At 37.3% G+C, this 14,491-nt stretch overlaps 1 protein-coding gene across 1 annotated transcript in view; it reads left to right on the forward strand.

Moving 5' to 3' along the window:
• Nucleotides 1-14,274, forward strand: part of CCDC171 (coiled-coil domain containing 171) — a 154,296-nt gene extending 140,022 nt beyond the window's left edge. Inside the window, exon 26 of the mRNA XM_074166111.1 lies at nt 12,017-14,274. Within this exon, the coding sequence (XP_074022212.1) occupies nt 12,017-12,058 (42 nt within the window). The 3' untranslated portion in view covers nt 12,059-14,274. The remainder of the gene's footprint in view (nt 1-12,016) is intronic.
• Nucleotides 14,275-14,491: the final 217 nt, after the last annotated feature.

Raw genomic sequence — 14,491 nt, forward strand, 5'->3', positions numbered from 1 at the left:
AATCTTGATTTTTCAAATAACTTTTGTTTTCTTCAGTTTGTGTAATGATTCAGTTAAAGAAAGAGATTTAGAAACAAATGTGCTCTTTAAACTATATCTTTCCTTACCCATTTTATAAGAACTTGGGGGTTTTGTTGACTTGCTTCAGAAATGCTACCTTTTGGAAAGGAAGGACTCTTTTTGTTAAGCAATCAATTGACTGCTTCTTGGGGTTTTTTTGGTTGTTTTTTGTGTTTGTGTTTTTTTTTTTAATGGAAGGTAGGGAACCTTTAAAATGCCCAGTAAGTAATAAAAATTACTAAAAATTTAGGCAAGAGCAGTGTGGTTATTCACCAGCAGAGTTTCCCTGCTACATGTGATGATATTAGGCAAGCAAAGTGACAATACGATGATGCAATCATTCCATTTCATTCTTTTCAAATGCTTCAATTCCTACAGCTTTCTAGAGAGGGGCCCATGGAACCTCTAAAGCCACATTGCTTTAAGACACCACACTTTTGGATCTGGCTCTCAAGTGAAATTGGCCCATAAACCCATAGTTCACTCAGTAAATGTCACCATAAAGCTGACATTGCAATACTTGCCTCTCTTAGATTTCTATGTTCACCAATATTTTGAAAGCCTTTTGTCCTATCTAGGTGTTGCAAGTAATTTGACAAAGAAAGCCCTTGGAGGCCAGAGCCACAATAGTGAAATAATTCACTAATTTTTCAGCTTTTGTTGAGTACCAATGGTCTCATTTGATCACAAAAGGATCAGCTCATACAGTGGTTATGTGCTTATGGCCAGGGGCCTGTTAGTCTTTCAGACTCTGAGTGACATCAAGTTTTCTTTCATAGGGTTTAGTAAATGCATTGCACTCCTTTGGGAGCCTGAGAATGTATTGTAACTTAACCTGGATGTCGCAAAGCTTCCTGACCCTTCAAGTCATCCAGTTTTGTTTTAATTTGTGCATTTCAAACCATCCTTAGGAATTTCTGATTTAATTTAATAACTTACTGAAGTTAACTACATTTTAAATATAATTCTTTAGAAAAACATAATCTACTTGAGATCTCTAAATAAAGGAATTTAAGGTATCATTCTGGAGGCATACCAAATTACTGGAACATTCCTGTGTAAAATGATTTTTTAAAATTGTGTTGCAGCTTTCTTGTTTTATAAACCAAAAACCTGAAGAAACCTCTCTCCAAGTCTCCTTCAATGTACTTTATGACTCTTCTGATAAAAATTTTACATGCCTGATGAAAAGTTTGTAGTGTTGTATGTGGTGGTGGTGGGTTCTGGTTTTTTGTTTTGTTTTGTTTTAAATCGTCTGTGCTTTCAGAATACACATTTGGCATACATGTACGAAAGGATGAAATTCCATTAGCATTTTTTTTATGTTGATTCACATAAAATATGATTGGTATGTAGGGAATATTAGTTCTGTTTGCCTAGTGGACTTACTCAAAATGCATGTTCAAGCCTCACAGAAAGTGATGATCTAGTACCTGACCTAAGAGCAGTTTTTAAAGGCTGATTGTGCTCAGGAATCTAATAAGTATAAAAAGTTCTATTGAAGTAATTATTAGATTTTTTTTTTTATTTCATTTCAGTCTGAAGTATAACTGTATATACAAATTCGGCCAAAACCAATAGAGACAGTAAACCTAGCTCACCCACACTCAAGTTGTTTATAATTGATAAGCTTGATTCCTTGCCCAGTTAGTGTAATTTGGGTCTTACATTTACAAAAGACCTACATGTTAGCCATCAACTGAAATTGAGCCTAAAATATTTTTTTTAGGCTATTCAGATATCAACTGATATTTTATAAGCAATACTGTCAGAAAGCCAACTGTTTTCCCTGACCGTTACTGTTATAAAAGTACCCTTTAGAACTATTGAATATATACTGCTTCAGATATTGCATGCAATTTGTGGGAGAAGGAGTAATTCCCTCCTGAAATTACTTCAACTAAGTTTTACTAGGGATGAATGAATATTAACATGCTTGCTTTGGATAAGCAAACAAAAGCTTGAAAACTATCCCGAACCTACAGGGAGCCAAATGTAACTCCTCCCAGTGAATCTTTCTGTAAGCTAGTTTATGGGGGAGGGGGATGGAGCCCTTATCAAGGTGCACAAATCCATGGAACCTGATGAGATTCCTGCAGGTCCTGAGGGAACTGGTGGATGAAGTTACTAAGCCACTATTTATCGTATTTGAGAAGTCACGGCAGTCCGGTGAAGTTCCCACTGATGGGAGAAGGGAAAACATAAACCCCATTTTTAAAAAAGGAAAAAAGGAAGACCTGAGGAATTGCAGGCCAGTCAGTCTCACCTCTGTGCCTGGCAAGATCATGGAGCAGATCCTCCTGGAAACTATACTAAGGCATATGGAAAGTAAGGAGGTGATCAGTGGCAGCCAACATGGCTTCACTAAAGGCAGATCATATCTGACAAACTTGGTGGCCTTCTATGATGGGGTAGATAAGGGAAGAGCAATTGCTATCAACTGCCTGGACTTGTGCAAATCATTTGATACTGTCCCACATGACATCCTTATCTCTAAATTGGAGAGACATGGATTTGATGGATGGAACACTCAGTGGCTCAGGAATTGGTGCATGGTCGTACTCAAAGAGTTGTGGTCAGTGGCTCAATGTCCAAGTGGCAAGCAGTGATGAGTGGTGTTCCTCAGGGGTCGGTATTGGGACCAATGCTGTTTGACATCTTCGTTGGCAAAGTGGACAGTCAGATTGAGTGCACCCTCAGCAACTTTGCCATCAACACCAAGCTGAGTGTTGTGGTTGACATGGTGGAGGGAAAGGATGCCATACAGAGGAACCTTGATGGGCTAGAGAGGTGGGGGTGGGGGTGGCGTGTGAACCTCATGAAGTTCAACCAGGCCAATTGCAAGGTCCTGCACATAGGACATGGCAATCCCAGGCACAAATACAGGCTGGACAGAGAATGGATTGAGAATAGCCCTCAGAAAAACGACTTGGAGGTGTTGAGGAGCTCAACATGACTCATCAATGTGCACTTGCAACCCAAAAAGCTAGCCATATCCTGGGCTGCATCAAAAGAAGCGTGGCCAGCAGGTCAAGGGAGGTGATTCTCTCCCTCTGCTACACTCTCATGAGACCCCACCTGGAGTACTGCGTCCACCTCTGGGGTCCCCAACATAAAAAGGACATGGACCTGTTAGAACAGGTCCAGAGGAGGGCCACGAAGCTAATAAGAGGGCTGGAGCACCTATCTTATGAAGACAGGCTGAGAGAGTTGGGGTTATTCAGCCTGGAGAAGGGAAGGCTCTGGGGAGACCTTACAGCGGCCTTCCAGTAAAGGGGGCCTACAGGAGAGATGGGGACAGACTCTTTGTCAGGGAGTGTAGTGACAGGATGAGGGGGGATGGTTTTAAATTGAAAGAGGGGGGTTTAGATTAGATATTGAGAAGAAATTCTTTACTGTGAGGGTGATGAGACACTGGAACAGGTTGCCCAGGGACGTTGTGGATGCCCCATCCCTGGGAGGTGTTCAAGGCCAGGTTGGATGGGACTTTGAGCAACCTGGTCTAGTGGGAGGTATCCCTGCCCGTGGCAAGGGAGTTGGAACTCAATGATCTTTAAGGTCCTTTCCAATGCAAACCATTCTATGATTCTATTATTTTGGCAGGGAGGTAGCAGGCTGCACATCTGCAGTGGACAACCCAGAAAATGTGCAGTGCATTGCCCAGTGCAAAAGGGTGGAAGTCTTTGTCCTCCTTTTAAAATCACTGATGATTTTAAAAATAAACTTAATTTTGAGAAAATGAAGTTGAAAGTAATAGTTCACTTCTAAGCATGTGGTATAAGTCAGTCATTTTTTGCTCTATCATTGGAGTATCTTTTTAAGAGGTTGTTCAGCTTAATACAGTTATTTAGATGAACTGAGATTTCGATTAGCCTGTAGCCTAATACAAATGCAGATGTTGTTACTCAGCATGCAAGTGTTTGTCTATATTTTGGATAACACATTACAATCAGTCTGTTTTTCAAATAGGTGCAGATAGGTTGCATAAACCATGTCTGTTTCCAGTTTATGATCCTAATTCTGTTGTCTCCTAAGGGCTAGCATCAGTCTGCTGTTAGTTAAGGGATGCTAAAGGCTGTCAGTTCATGAGATCAGCATTTCCCTTCTAACTTCAGGATTATAGACATCACCAGGTTATATTCTCACAACCAAGTGGACTGAAATTGCTTTTTGCTGACTTAAAGGTGTTTGGAGAGATCTGAAATAATATTCTTGACTAAGAGGCCTTGTGTGTCCCTGATGCTCATTTTAAGTCTGAGTAATACCATTTTCCTACTTCAAATCTGAGTGAAATGTTCCTTACATTTTTTTTCATTGCTGCGAAATTACCCATTTTTATATCAGCAAACTCTACCAGAGGTGTGCAAGCTCCAAGTCTTTATGACTTGCTTCTTTTCACCACCTTTCATAATGATAAGTTGATTGTGTCCTTGCCATAAATGCCTGTCGAGAGAGGTACCTGCTTTACACCTCAATCAATGTATTTCCTTTTTGTTTTCCTTCCTTCATGCTTATGGCTCATCTTGAGCTTCCACTTTATACAAACTGGATGTCTGCTTTTCTTTATGAAAATCAGATTTCTTGTGTGGAAAAATGCCCTTTCAATGGTTTTTAGAGAGAACTTCAAGGGGACTTGTCCCTATAGATAAGGTGGGAAAGCAAAGAGGTTTCATAATCTATCTGAGCTTGCTGGCGTTCAGCGAATACCAGAATTTGAAAGGGCTTCATGAATTGTCTTTTGAGTCTTGCATTGCTGGAGTCTGGTAGTTGAAACCCATAAGACCACCAGAAGGCATTCGCTACAACGACTCTTTTAATTCCACTGTCCAGACACCAGTGCTCATCCAGACTGTTCCAGTCTTGTTTAACAGCATGCCTCTTCAGCAAAGAGCACTTGAACATCATCAGTACTTATTGTGTATTCGATTTTTGAGGGCCTTTCCTGACCTACTCCACATATTTAATACAAATATACTTGAGAGAAGTAGTGAGCAAACTGGAGTATTCTCAAGGCATCTGTCTGCAAAGTAACAGTGAGTAGTGTTTGTTCTCATTTTTGTATAAGCTATCAGGAGAATCCTAAAATGTTGATTTCAATTGTTTTAATAGTTCATTTGTTTTGCTAGCTACACAGATTTATATTTCTGAATATTATTCCTCAAAAATATTGCATATTTGACAGAAATGCATAGCAAAAATTAATCTTCTGAATGCCTAAAGATTTTTTAATGCAAGAAAGCTGAATCATAAAGAAACTTTCATTGTTCCTAGACCTTTTTCCTTTATGTTGTTAAACGTTATTATTACAAATAATTACATTTCCCCTCTTTTCCCCTTGTATCCATATTGCTGATACAGTATACCTTTATTAATTATAAAGTGATTGAAGTATTTTACTGAATCAGTGTAGTTTCTTTTTTGCCAAAATGTTTATGATGATTAGCTCTAGGATTCTGCATTAAAATTTGTCTTTGGTAAAAGAGAGATTAATGCACCACTGGCAAAAGTCTGCTGTCCTTGTCCTGTTAAACAGCAAAATGCCTAAATTGTAGTTGCTCCAGTTCGGAGCAAACAGACAAAAAGGAAGGTAGCTAAGCATTTTGCTGTGCGTGAGCAGTTAGAGGGCAAGCAGACACCATGCACCTTGACCACCTATTATGAAGCTTTTTGCTGCAATGTCAAGTGAAAGCGAGTTAATTGGGTGAAGCTGTAGAGCATGTTAGGGGCATGGTAAAGGGTTGCTGTCTGACAGCTGAATGTCAGCAGAAGCTAGTGAAGTGTGGCTGAGAGACAGAGACCTGTCACAAAGTTCATGTGGACTATAGCACAGTTAGGGAGATGAAATGTGGTTCTGTCTCACTTTCTCCCTCATTGCATTCAAGCACCTTAAGATTTCACACTGTATGTGTCAACCCTTGTTCTCTAAGCTGTTTTCTCCTAACACTTCTGCATTCAAATGATTGGACAGAAGATGCTAATGTTTGGCAAAATGAATGTAAATACACTTTTTTCCTTTTTCTGCTAGAGCGGCAGTATACATGCAACTCAGACGAAACTTTGAAGGCTTACGTCAGACAGTCACACTGTCTAGGAATTCAGCTGATGACTGAATACATTTCTCAAGAGAGTATGAAGTTTGACACTTTAACTAGTTGGACGGGGAGTGTTTTCCCACCAGCGCTAGCAGAAGAAAAGGCTGAGTGGGGAGGACTACTTCATGAGCTGCTTTTGCCTCAGCATGGTGTCGTGAGTGTTTTAGTCTCCAGTTGTAGTCACTTTTTCCTCTTCTTGCTAGAAAGAAGCAAAGACCTGAGAGGGAACCATGAGAAAGAGAAATACAGATCTGAGGCAATGAAAAGCTGTGGGAGATTTCACATAGCAGGAAAGGCTTTCTTGGAAGCAAGAGGAGTGTCAGTTATAGTGACAATCTTATACACTCATGCAAAACACGGAGAGGTGTCACAACAGTTTAGTAAAAGTGCAGTAGACCTTTCAATGTCATTTGCAGCATGCAGCACAAGATAAACCAATAGCCATTTGGGCTAGACACTGATGAAAAATAAATAAATAAAAGTTGCTTCCGTTCTTGTGAAAGTGGAAAGACAGTGGTAGGCAGCATGGGTAAAAAGTACTAAAGAATTTGGAAACTTGGATTGAAATAAATACATTTCACCATGAACATAGTGCACTACATAGTTTGCCTAATGTTTTGGTATAATTAGGGTAGTGCAGAGAATTTGCAAGGTATTCCAGTGAGTCATCTGGAAGATGAACTTGCTATGTAGGCTGTATAGTAGACTTTGGCTAAAATGTTTAGAAATCATGAAAATTAGCAAGGCGAAGCCAATGAGACATAGAAGATAAGGTATTCATCTGATGTGATAATCTATCCAATCCTGTGTGTTCTTCAAACCTACCAGGTTTAAGTATGTTTGAATAAAACAGGATTTTCTTCTAGAAAAACAAATACAATAGTATGAAATCTTTTTCTTAATTGTTTTTAATTGAGCCTCTAGAATGTGATTTCACTGAATGCATTAAATGCTAAAGCATTAGAAAAGCAGAAAAAAAAAAATTTCCAGTTATTTCAGACTCATATGTTTGTTTAAAAACTCCTGGAAGTGGAAATTCTTTGATAATGAAAAAAGCCATTAATATTGTTGGCCAGCAGCACCCAAAGTGTGTTGTGTGTCTACCTTTCTGACTTAATATGCAATGAGCTGGCAGCCCAATGAATTATTCTCTGATAGCAAATTGTTTGCAGAAACCAGGCAGGAGTGCTGACAATTAAAATTTATACCGAATGCTACCGTTTTCCTACTTTGTGTCAGAGCACCAGTTTAGTCCTACAGCATCAGCATACAGAATTGCAAAATCATTGACAGGGAAAGCAAACTTTCCTGTTTTGGCCAGCATACATTCCTGCTTTGAAAAAGTTTGTTAGCTAGCACTGTATTGCACTAACACCCACTAGTAGTACTTTACATTTTAAGCACCAGATTCTAGCATTTTCATCAGTCTGATGTTTTAATTATTTCACTAAGAGTGAGCAATGGCTGTTGGAGCTACTTTTAACAGCAAAAGAATGAGCAGCGTACTGGAACTCCATTGGCGTTGTCTGGCAAAAGTCAACTCAGGTTTGGAAACAGCAGTCTGAGAAGGAGGTTGTGGATGATCTGAAAATATGCATCTTCCTCTATAAGGAAACAGGTTTTCCACATAAGTAATGCAAAATGGTTATCGAAGACAGTGGTTATTCCTTTAACACTGTAATTGCTATTGCTACAGTGAAATGATGCAAGATACAATGATAGCATAGGTGGGAGAAGCTGAAAAGAACATTATTGGCCATTTGCTTTGCTGTCTAGTGGTATTGCTGTGTATATGTATGTTCTAGATTTGGGGTGAGAGAAATCAGTATCAGAAATCAATGGTGGAGAAATATGTTGACTGTCTTTCACATTCCCCCCATCGCTCTCTGCGTCTGTGCTTACCTTACGTTTCTTCCTACTCTTGAGGAACTGTGCTGTGTGGAAAGGCTGTAACACACAGACAGAGATTTTAGGGGCTACTAGAATTCAGAAGAACGTACAGGTTGCTCCTCCCTCTGCACTTCTGTTTGCTGACAGGCATCCTCACACACCTAAGTATCCTGTAATCTGGTGATCACACTTCAGCTTTGTAATTCAACAATTGCCTTTAATTTAGCTTGAGATATAACACTGAGCTTATTACTGCATCTGTCTCATCACACAGGGAACCCCCATAACTGAGTCTCTGTATTATGCTGTAACTTCAGTATTACTCTTTCTGCCCTTTTATTTCGTCCCTTACTTGGTCATTTTCTGTTCTGATTCTAAGCCATTTCATTACTTTATTACCTCAGTTGAAGCCGTATATGCATGCTTGTTATTCACAACCCAGAAGCACAAACTCACAAATAACTTACCTCTTCTTATTATTCTTATTTTTTTCCAATATAGGAAGTTTTATGTCCTAAGAAAGTGGAAGGGAAGCTTAGGCTACTGTGTTTTGAAATAGAATATTTGAAAGCAGTTTAAAGTGACTAAAATTTAGTGGTGGGAAGTCCCCAAATTGGAAGGAGTTAGTGTTGTAACATACAAATAATAGAGCGAATTGAAAAGCTGTAGTGTGGTATTATAGTGAAAACTGTGGTCCAGTAGTTATCCTTGTGTGGACTTTGAAGGCTGATTTCTGGCTTCAGTTCTGGTCATAGATTTTACTCCTACAACTGAAGATAAACAATATACTTCTAACTGAATTTCTTCTGTTTGCACCATTGTCATAACGTGTACATAGTCTTCTAATTCCAAGTGTCTAACTGTGCATATTATTCCACAAGTATTGATATAGAAAAGCAAAATGGGGTGTCTTTGACCACAGCATGATGCTTTTGAGTAGGCTGACATCTCAATAAAAACATACATAAGGTTATAATGCATGATGGTATTATAATATTTCCTCACTGTATCATACATAATAAAGCAACCCACTATAAATCAGTTTTAACTTTGGTAAAACAGCTCATGTATCATGAGATACCCTGTAAACTAGATCCTAATTGTGATCAAAGTTTAGTCACAGAAGAAAAACTGCAGAGAAGAATTGTTGTTTTGGAAATCTTTTTCTATGTCTAATACTAAAAAATTGCTTGAGTTAACTATAGTTTAGAAAGCAATTATTCCATAATATAGACTAATCTTTCATATTTTGATCTTTAGGAAAACATGTTTTATAAAGTTAGGCTATGAAACTTTGAAAAATGACCATAGGACATGTCCAATTACTATATTACATAAATATTTTGAAGGCATATTTTTGCTAGACACGTTATGTCCTAAATATCTATTTACCTGATGAAGTGTAACAGTTTAGATGGAATCATTTACAGCTTAACGGGTAAATAAAACTGCTATGCTAGAGATTTACCTGAACAGGCACCTTATTTAAGATACATAATTCGTCTTTTAAAAATTACCTAAATGCATATTTATATGATGGATTATCATCACAGCTCTGGCATAGTCATTTGAATTTGTCAATTTAATACATGTTTTGGAAAGGTGTCTAAGTACAATAATGTTGAAAGAGGTCTGTTGGGGAAATTATAACTGCCTTTAAAATTCCTGCGTACAGGTATGTGTTCAAACAATGAGTGTTATAACAGTTCTGAGTATTTTTTCTTCTAATGTATAGAATCCTATTTTCTTATTCATCATGAGTGTATATAGTGGTATTGGATCAAAACAGTTCTTATGAGTAACAGCCAAGATATTTTTTTTTTTCACATCAATCACATTGCTATTAGATCTGATTTCCCTTCTGTTCAATGAATAGTATTCTGTTCTTTGTAAGAAGTACAGCACAGGATCTGGATAACTAAACCAGAGCTTTTTTTCCCCCAACAGTGAAGCTTTTACTGTAACATAGTCTATTGACTTGCTGCCAATCATTAAGTTTCATACATTTTTTTTTGCAACTCTCAAAGGAAATCTGATTTCTTACCTCCTTACTGGGATTTTGTTGCCATATTCTTCAAAAAAACCCTCAGTACATCTGGAAAAAGAGTGATATGAGAGTCTAATTGTAGTATGTGATTTTTACTTATGATATGCTGATTAATTGAGATGTTGAAAGCAGTACAAACCAATATGTTTAAATTTGTCTTCAATATTTGTTATCCAGAGTGAAACCCGTTTATAGCTTCTATCTTAGTGATTTCATTTTTTTACACACAGAAGTGTTTTTAGAACATCACAAGTGATTTGCCTATTTCAATATTGTCATAATATTATTTTATGAATGACTCTTATTTTGGAGAGAATTTTGGCTATGTGGTCAGCTGATTAAAGTGTACAATAACAGACTGCTAAGCGATGTAATAGGTGGATGCCCTCATTGAGATCTCATTTCAGATGTGCTTATACAAACGCTGTACATTTTGTTTGTGCTTTGGCTTTTTAGTGGTTCCCATTCTGCGTAGCATTGAGCCCAGAAGGACTGAAAAGCTGGAGTGTTACAGATCATACCTGCCAGATCTGCTGGTTATCTCATCCTCATCACCACCATAGCTTAGAAAACCTCAAGGCACTACCTCATTTTAACTATCTACATGAAGTAGTCATCTAAATTTGCTACTGTATGGGTTCTTAATGAAGATCTAACACAACTTAGCTGTTTACAGTAGCTGCTATATGGCTCATGGTGAATCAGGAAATCAAAAGAGTCCGTATCAAAGGGAACTGTTGAAGTAGGTGTTAGAGGCAACCATTGATTTTTCTCCAGCAATAGTAACAGAGGAAAGGGGAATCTTTCATGAATGTGTCTTTATACATATGATTGAGTCTGGATTTGTTGAAATATGAATACACACATGGCCTTCTGCCTCTCTTTCAATATCTATGAGTGTGTTTATTGGAACCTGTGCCTCTGTATATATGCATTTCTGCCTCTGTGTGTGTTTATATATGCATGTATACTCTTCCTGAAATGCCAAAGAGAGAGTGTTTAAAACCTCAAATACACCATAACAGTCTTCCAATATCTTAAATTTTGTCTTTTCCATAATTATGTTTTTCACATGAAGTTTTCACATATTTATGACCTGATGAAATATTTGATCATTGTTTCCACAGCTATATAATGCATTGGGTAAAATACCTTGGCAGAGAGTGGAAGAGCAATATGGCACTGTTTTCTTAAGTTTGTTTATTGGAATGGATATTTAAAGGATTACAGAGTGTCTTTATCTAGCATTTAAAAAAATTATTAATGCCAATATACTGATATTATCCATAATCTTTCAAAGCAGGATGCACAATGTTTTGGTGCTGGAAGTTATTTAATGTTGAATTTTAACTGGTCTAACCTTTATAACTTTGACTGAATGTCGAGACTCTTTGAAATATGGATCATGTTCCCCATCAACGTACATTCAGTGTATATTCTCTGGCCATCTTCTAACAGGCTAACATTTGAAGAGTATTAAGTGCTTGATTTCGCTTGATGGTAAAATATATTTAAAAGTAAACGAATACTTTCCATGTTTAGCATGGCATATTTTTCCTAATAGCAGTGACAGGGAGACTGTAGAACAAGTTTGTTTTCTTGATTAAAAAAACCTACACCCTAGTAATGATAATGAAGAGGGGTAAAAGTTTTAAGTATTTGTAGCACTTCAAATAAAGTAGGCTATTGTTTCCTGAGTAGTGCACAATAGTCTATCTAATGTCCTTTGTTTCTGCTTATTAAAGATAAATATATATATTAATCCATGTATTTTAGGTAAGTGTTTTAAACAGGAAGCAAACACTTACAAATACTTCATATACATAGCTTTGTGAAAGTCATAATGAAATTATTTCTCTTGCTTGTTTAACAGTAAATGTAGATTCTTTTTTGTTTTGTTTTTTATTATTACTTTCTTTTACTCCAGGAATCAAGAGGGAGTTCAAACATCACCATGACTTCAAGCTAGGAATTCAGCCTGACCAGAGTCGTATCCCAGATTTTTTGGCATTGCAAGCTGAACCTGACACATCCTACAGTTTTATGCACAATAGAGTCAGTTCTCAGTCTCCAGTCTATTCCTTCAGCCTGAATGTCACATCCAGTCCCAAAAGAACAATGGAAAATGGATTTTCAGATTCTTTGTATCAATAATCTTTTAGAAGGAAAAAATTGCATTAATGTAAAATGATGCAATTAAAGTGCAATTTTGTTGCTACCTTTGAATTGTAGTTCAGCGTATGTATTTTTTGACATTAATTTTACGTTTTTATGAAAATGTGCATTCATATGTTCAAATTTCTGCGCTTCTCATTCTGTGCATACCAAAACAGTTATTTTTTTAACTTCTATTTATTGCAGTTGTTCATTTTTTATGTAGTATATTTTTAAATGTTAAAGAATGACACATTTTGGGTAATTTTCCTCAGTCTTAAAAAAAAAATCAATAAGCCATTTTAGTCTCTATCTATCAAAGTTGTTTCATACTTGTCTATTTTAAAGCAGGACTGCAATACTTTAATAGGATTGAGAGAGCTATTTGAAATGTATGCCAATGATTCCTGTCATTTCATGGCAGCCCTGCCATGGTTCACTGAGCCCCCTCTTTTCTCTTGTCAGCTCAACTGAAGACAAGCATTTAGTTGCAAACTTTAAGCAGGTTGTGCAAAACAGAAATGATGTGACTGCTTCTCTTCCTGCACAATAATGTCACTGCTGGTCAATGTGAGAAGGTCAGGTTGCTCCTTGTAAAGCTACATGATACCACTTGCCTATTTGAACAAGTTAAGTTAACTGCTGAATCTGGTCCCTGCAGGCATTGAAAACTCACCCTTTTATCAAGTCTGCATTTCATAAGAAAGAAGAACAATTGTGCAGGGAGGATTTCTGATGATATGTTTATGTACTTTATAAGGACAGTTCCCAAACCAGTGTTGCAGGTAACAGATTTAGTTTAAGCTGAAAGACTTTAAAGTAATGGCTGTTTTGACCTTCAAATAGACTCCTTTTTTGTTGTTGTTGGTAGGACCCAAGAGTGACGCCCATCTTTGATGCTGACAGAATTTAAAGCAAGGCCATTGCCCTGCATTTTCTGCCTTGTAGCACACAAAAGTAAAATTGTATGTCAGGCCGAGATGTCGGGGAGCTGACAAGATGCCCCAGTGACATTTCAGCTGGAAAGAGCAAGTGTCTTGCAACCAAGTGGTCAAATATCAAATAATAGGTCAAGCAGGAAGGAGCTGAGTTCTAACCACAAAGAGGTTTCTGGTAACTTACTTGACAAGCTTTTGGGCGCTTTGTGGCTTGACAAAGTGATGTTCTGTTGGGTATCGCTAGACAGACTGTTCTTTATCGCCTTCAGAAGATCAGACATTGACATTGATTAAACTCTTTAACCCTTAAAGGTTAAATCCTAGCAGTTTCATCATTGTGAACGAAGAACAAAAGAAAATTTGTAATTTACCATTTGTTTTCATATTAATCACTGGACTCCCCAGTGCTATTAACTTTTGATGTGCTATGTAGTTTTTGACAAAAAGATTGAATGCAAAATCTATATAATAGATTGTTTCTCATTATGAGCCAGTGATACATTAGAAAAATAATATTATGCATTATGGAATTTGTAATTTCTTCTACTATGTCAAATGTAGGATTTGATTTTAAAGCCTCCCGACTACTACTGAAATTCCTTTTTGGATGGAGGGCAACATTTGCATAGATAATACACTGCTTACAATGACCATTACCATAAAATACCCTTGTTGTCAGGTATCAGAAAAGCTAAAATAAATTTCAAATTTACAGCAGAAGAGCTTTAATCAAAGATAGCTTCAAGTTTTCAGATATTCCCCTATTGTTCAAGTCCATTGCTCACAGCCATGATGTGCATGTGTGTGTGTATAATAATATAGAGCCATGCAAAACCAAATAATAAAAGTCCTGCAGAACTTTCACATGAAAGAGGTGGCTGATAGACAAAGAACACTCCTTTATAATGACAGATTTAGTCTTAAAAACCGAAGAAAGAAGTTTCCTTTCCCTCCAGAAGTCTGGGCTCCCCTCTTTCCTGACGGTGACTTTTCCTGGTAAAGGCACTGCAAGTACTGTATTCTGCTCTACTAAGTATAATGTCAAAGATCTGTTATATTTGTATGAAGAATAAAAGAATATATTTTACCAGGCATTTTTCTCTCTACTGTGCATAGAAGCATGTATGTGCTTTACTTTTTAAAATATATTCTCGTGGTTCTCTATAGTTGGAGAAAGAAAGTGTCTATTCTTTGCCACATGACCTCAAACCACTGGAGAAAATTCTCAGCGTGTCTGTAACTTTCCTGTCATTGCCAGTACATGTGGTATTGTGCATGTAGAGATGGAAGAAGGATTTCTGTCTGAAATC

Source organism: Numenius arquata, chromosome Z, assembly GCF_964106895.1.
Source record: "Numenius arquata chromosome Z, bNumArq3.hap1.1, whole genome shotgun sequence".
Lineage (NCBI taxonomy): Eukaryota > Metazoa > Chordata > Aves > Charadriiformes > Scolopacidae > Numenius > Numenius arquata.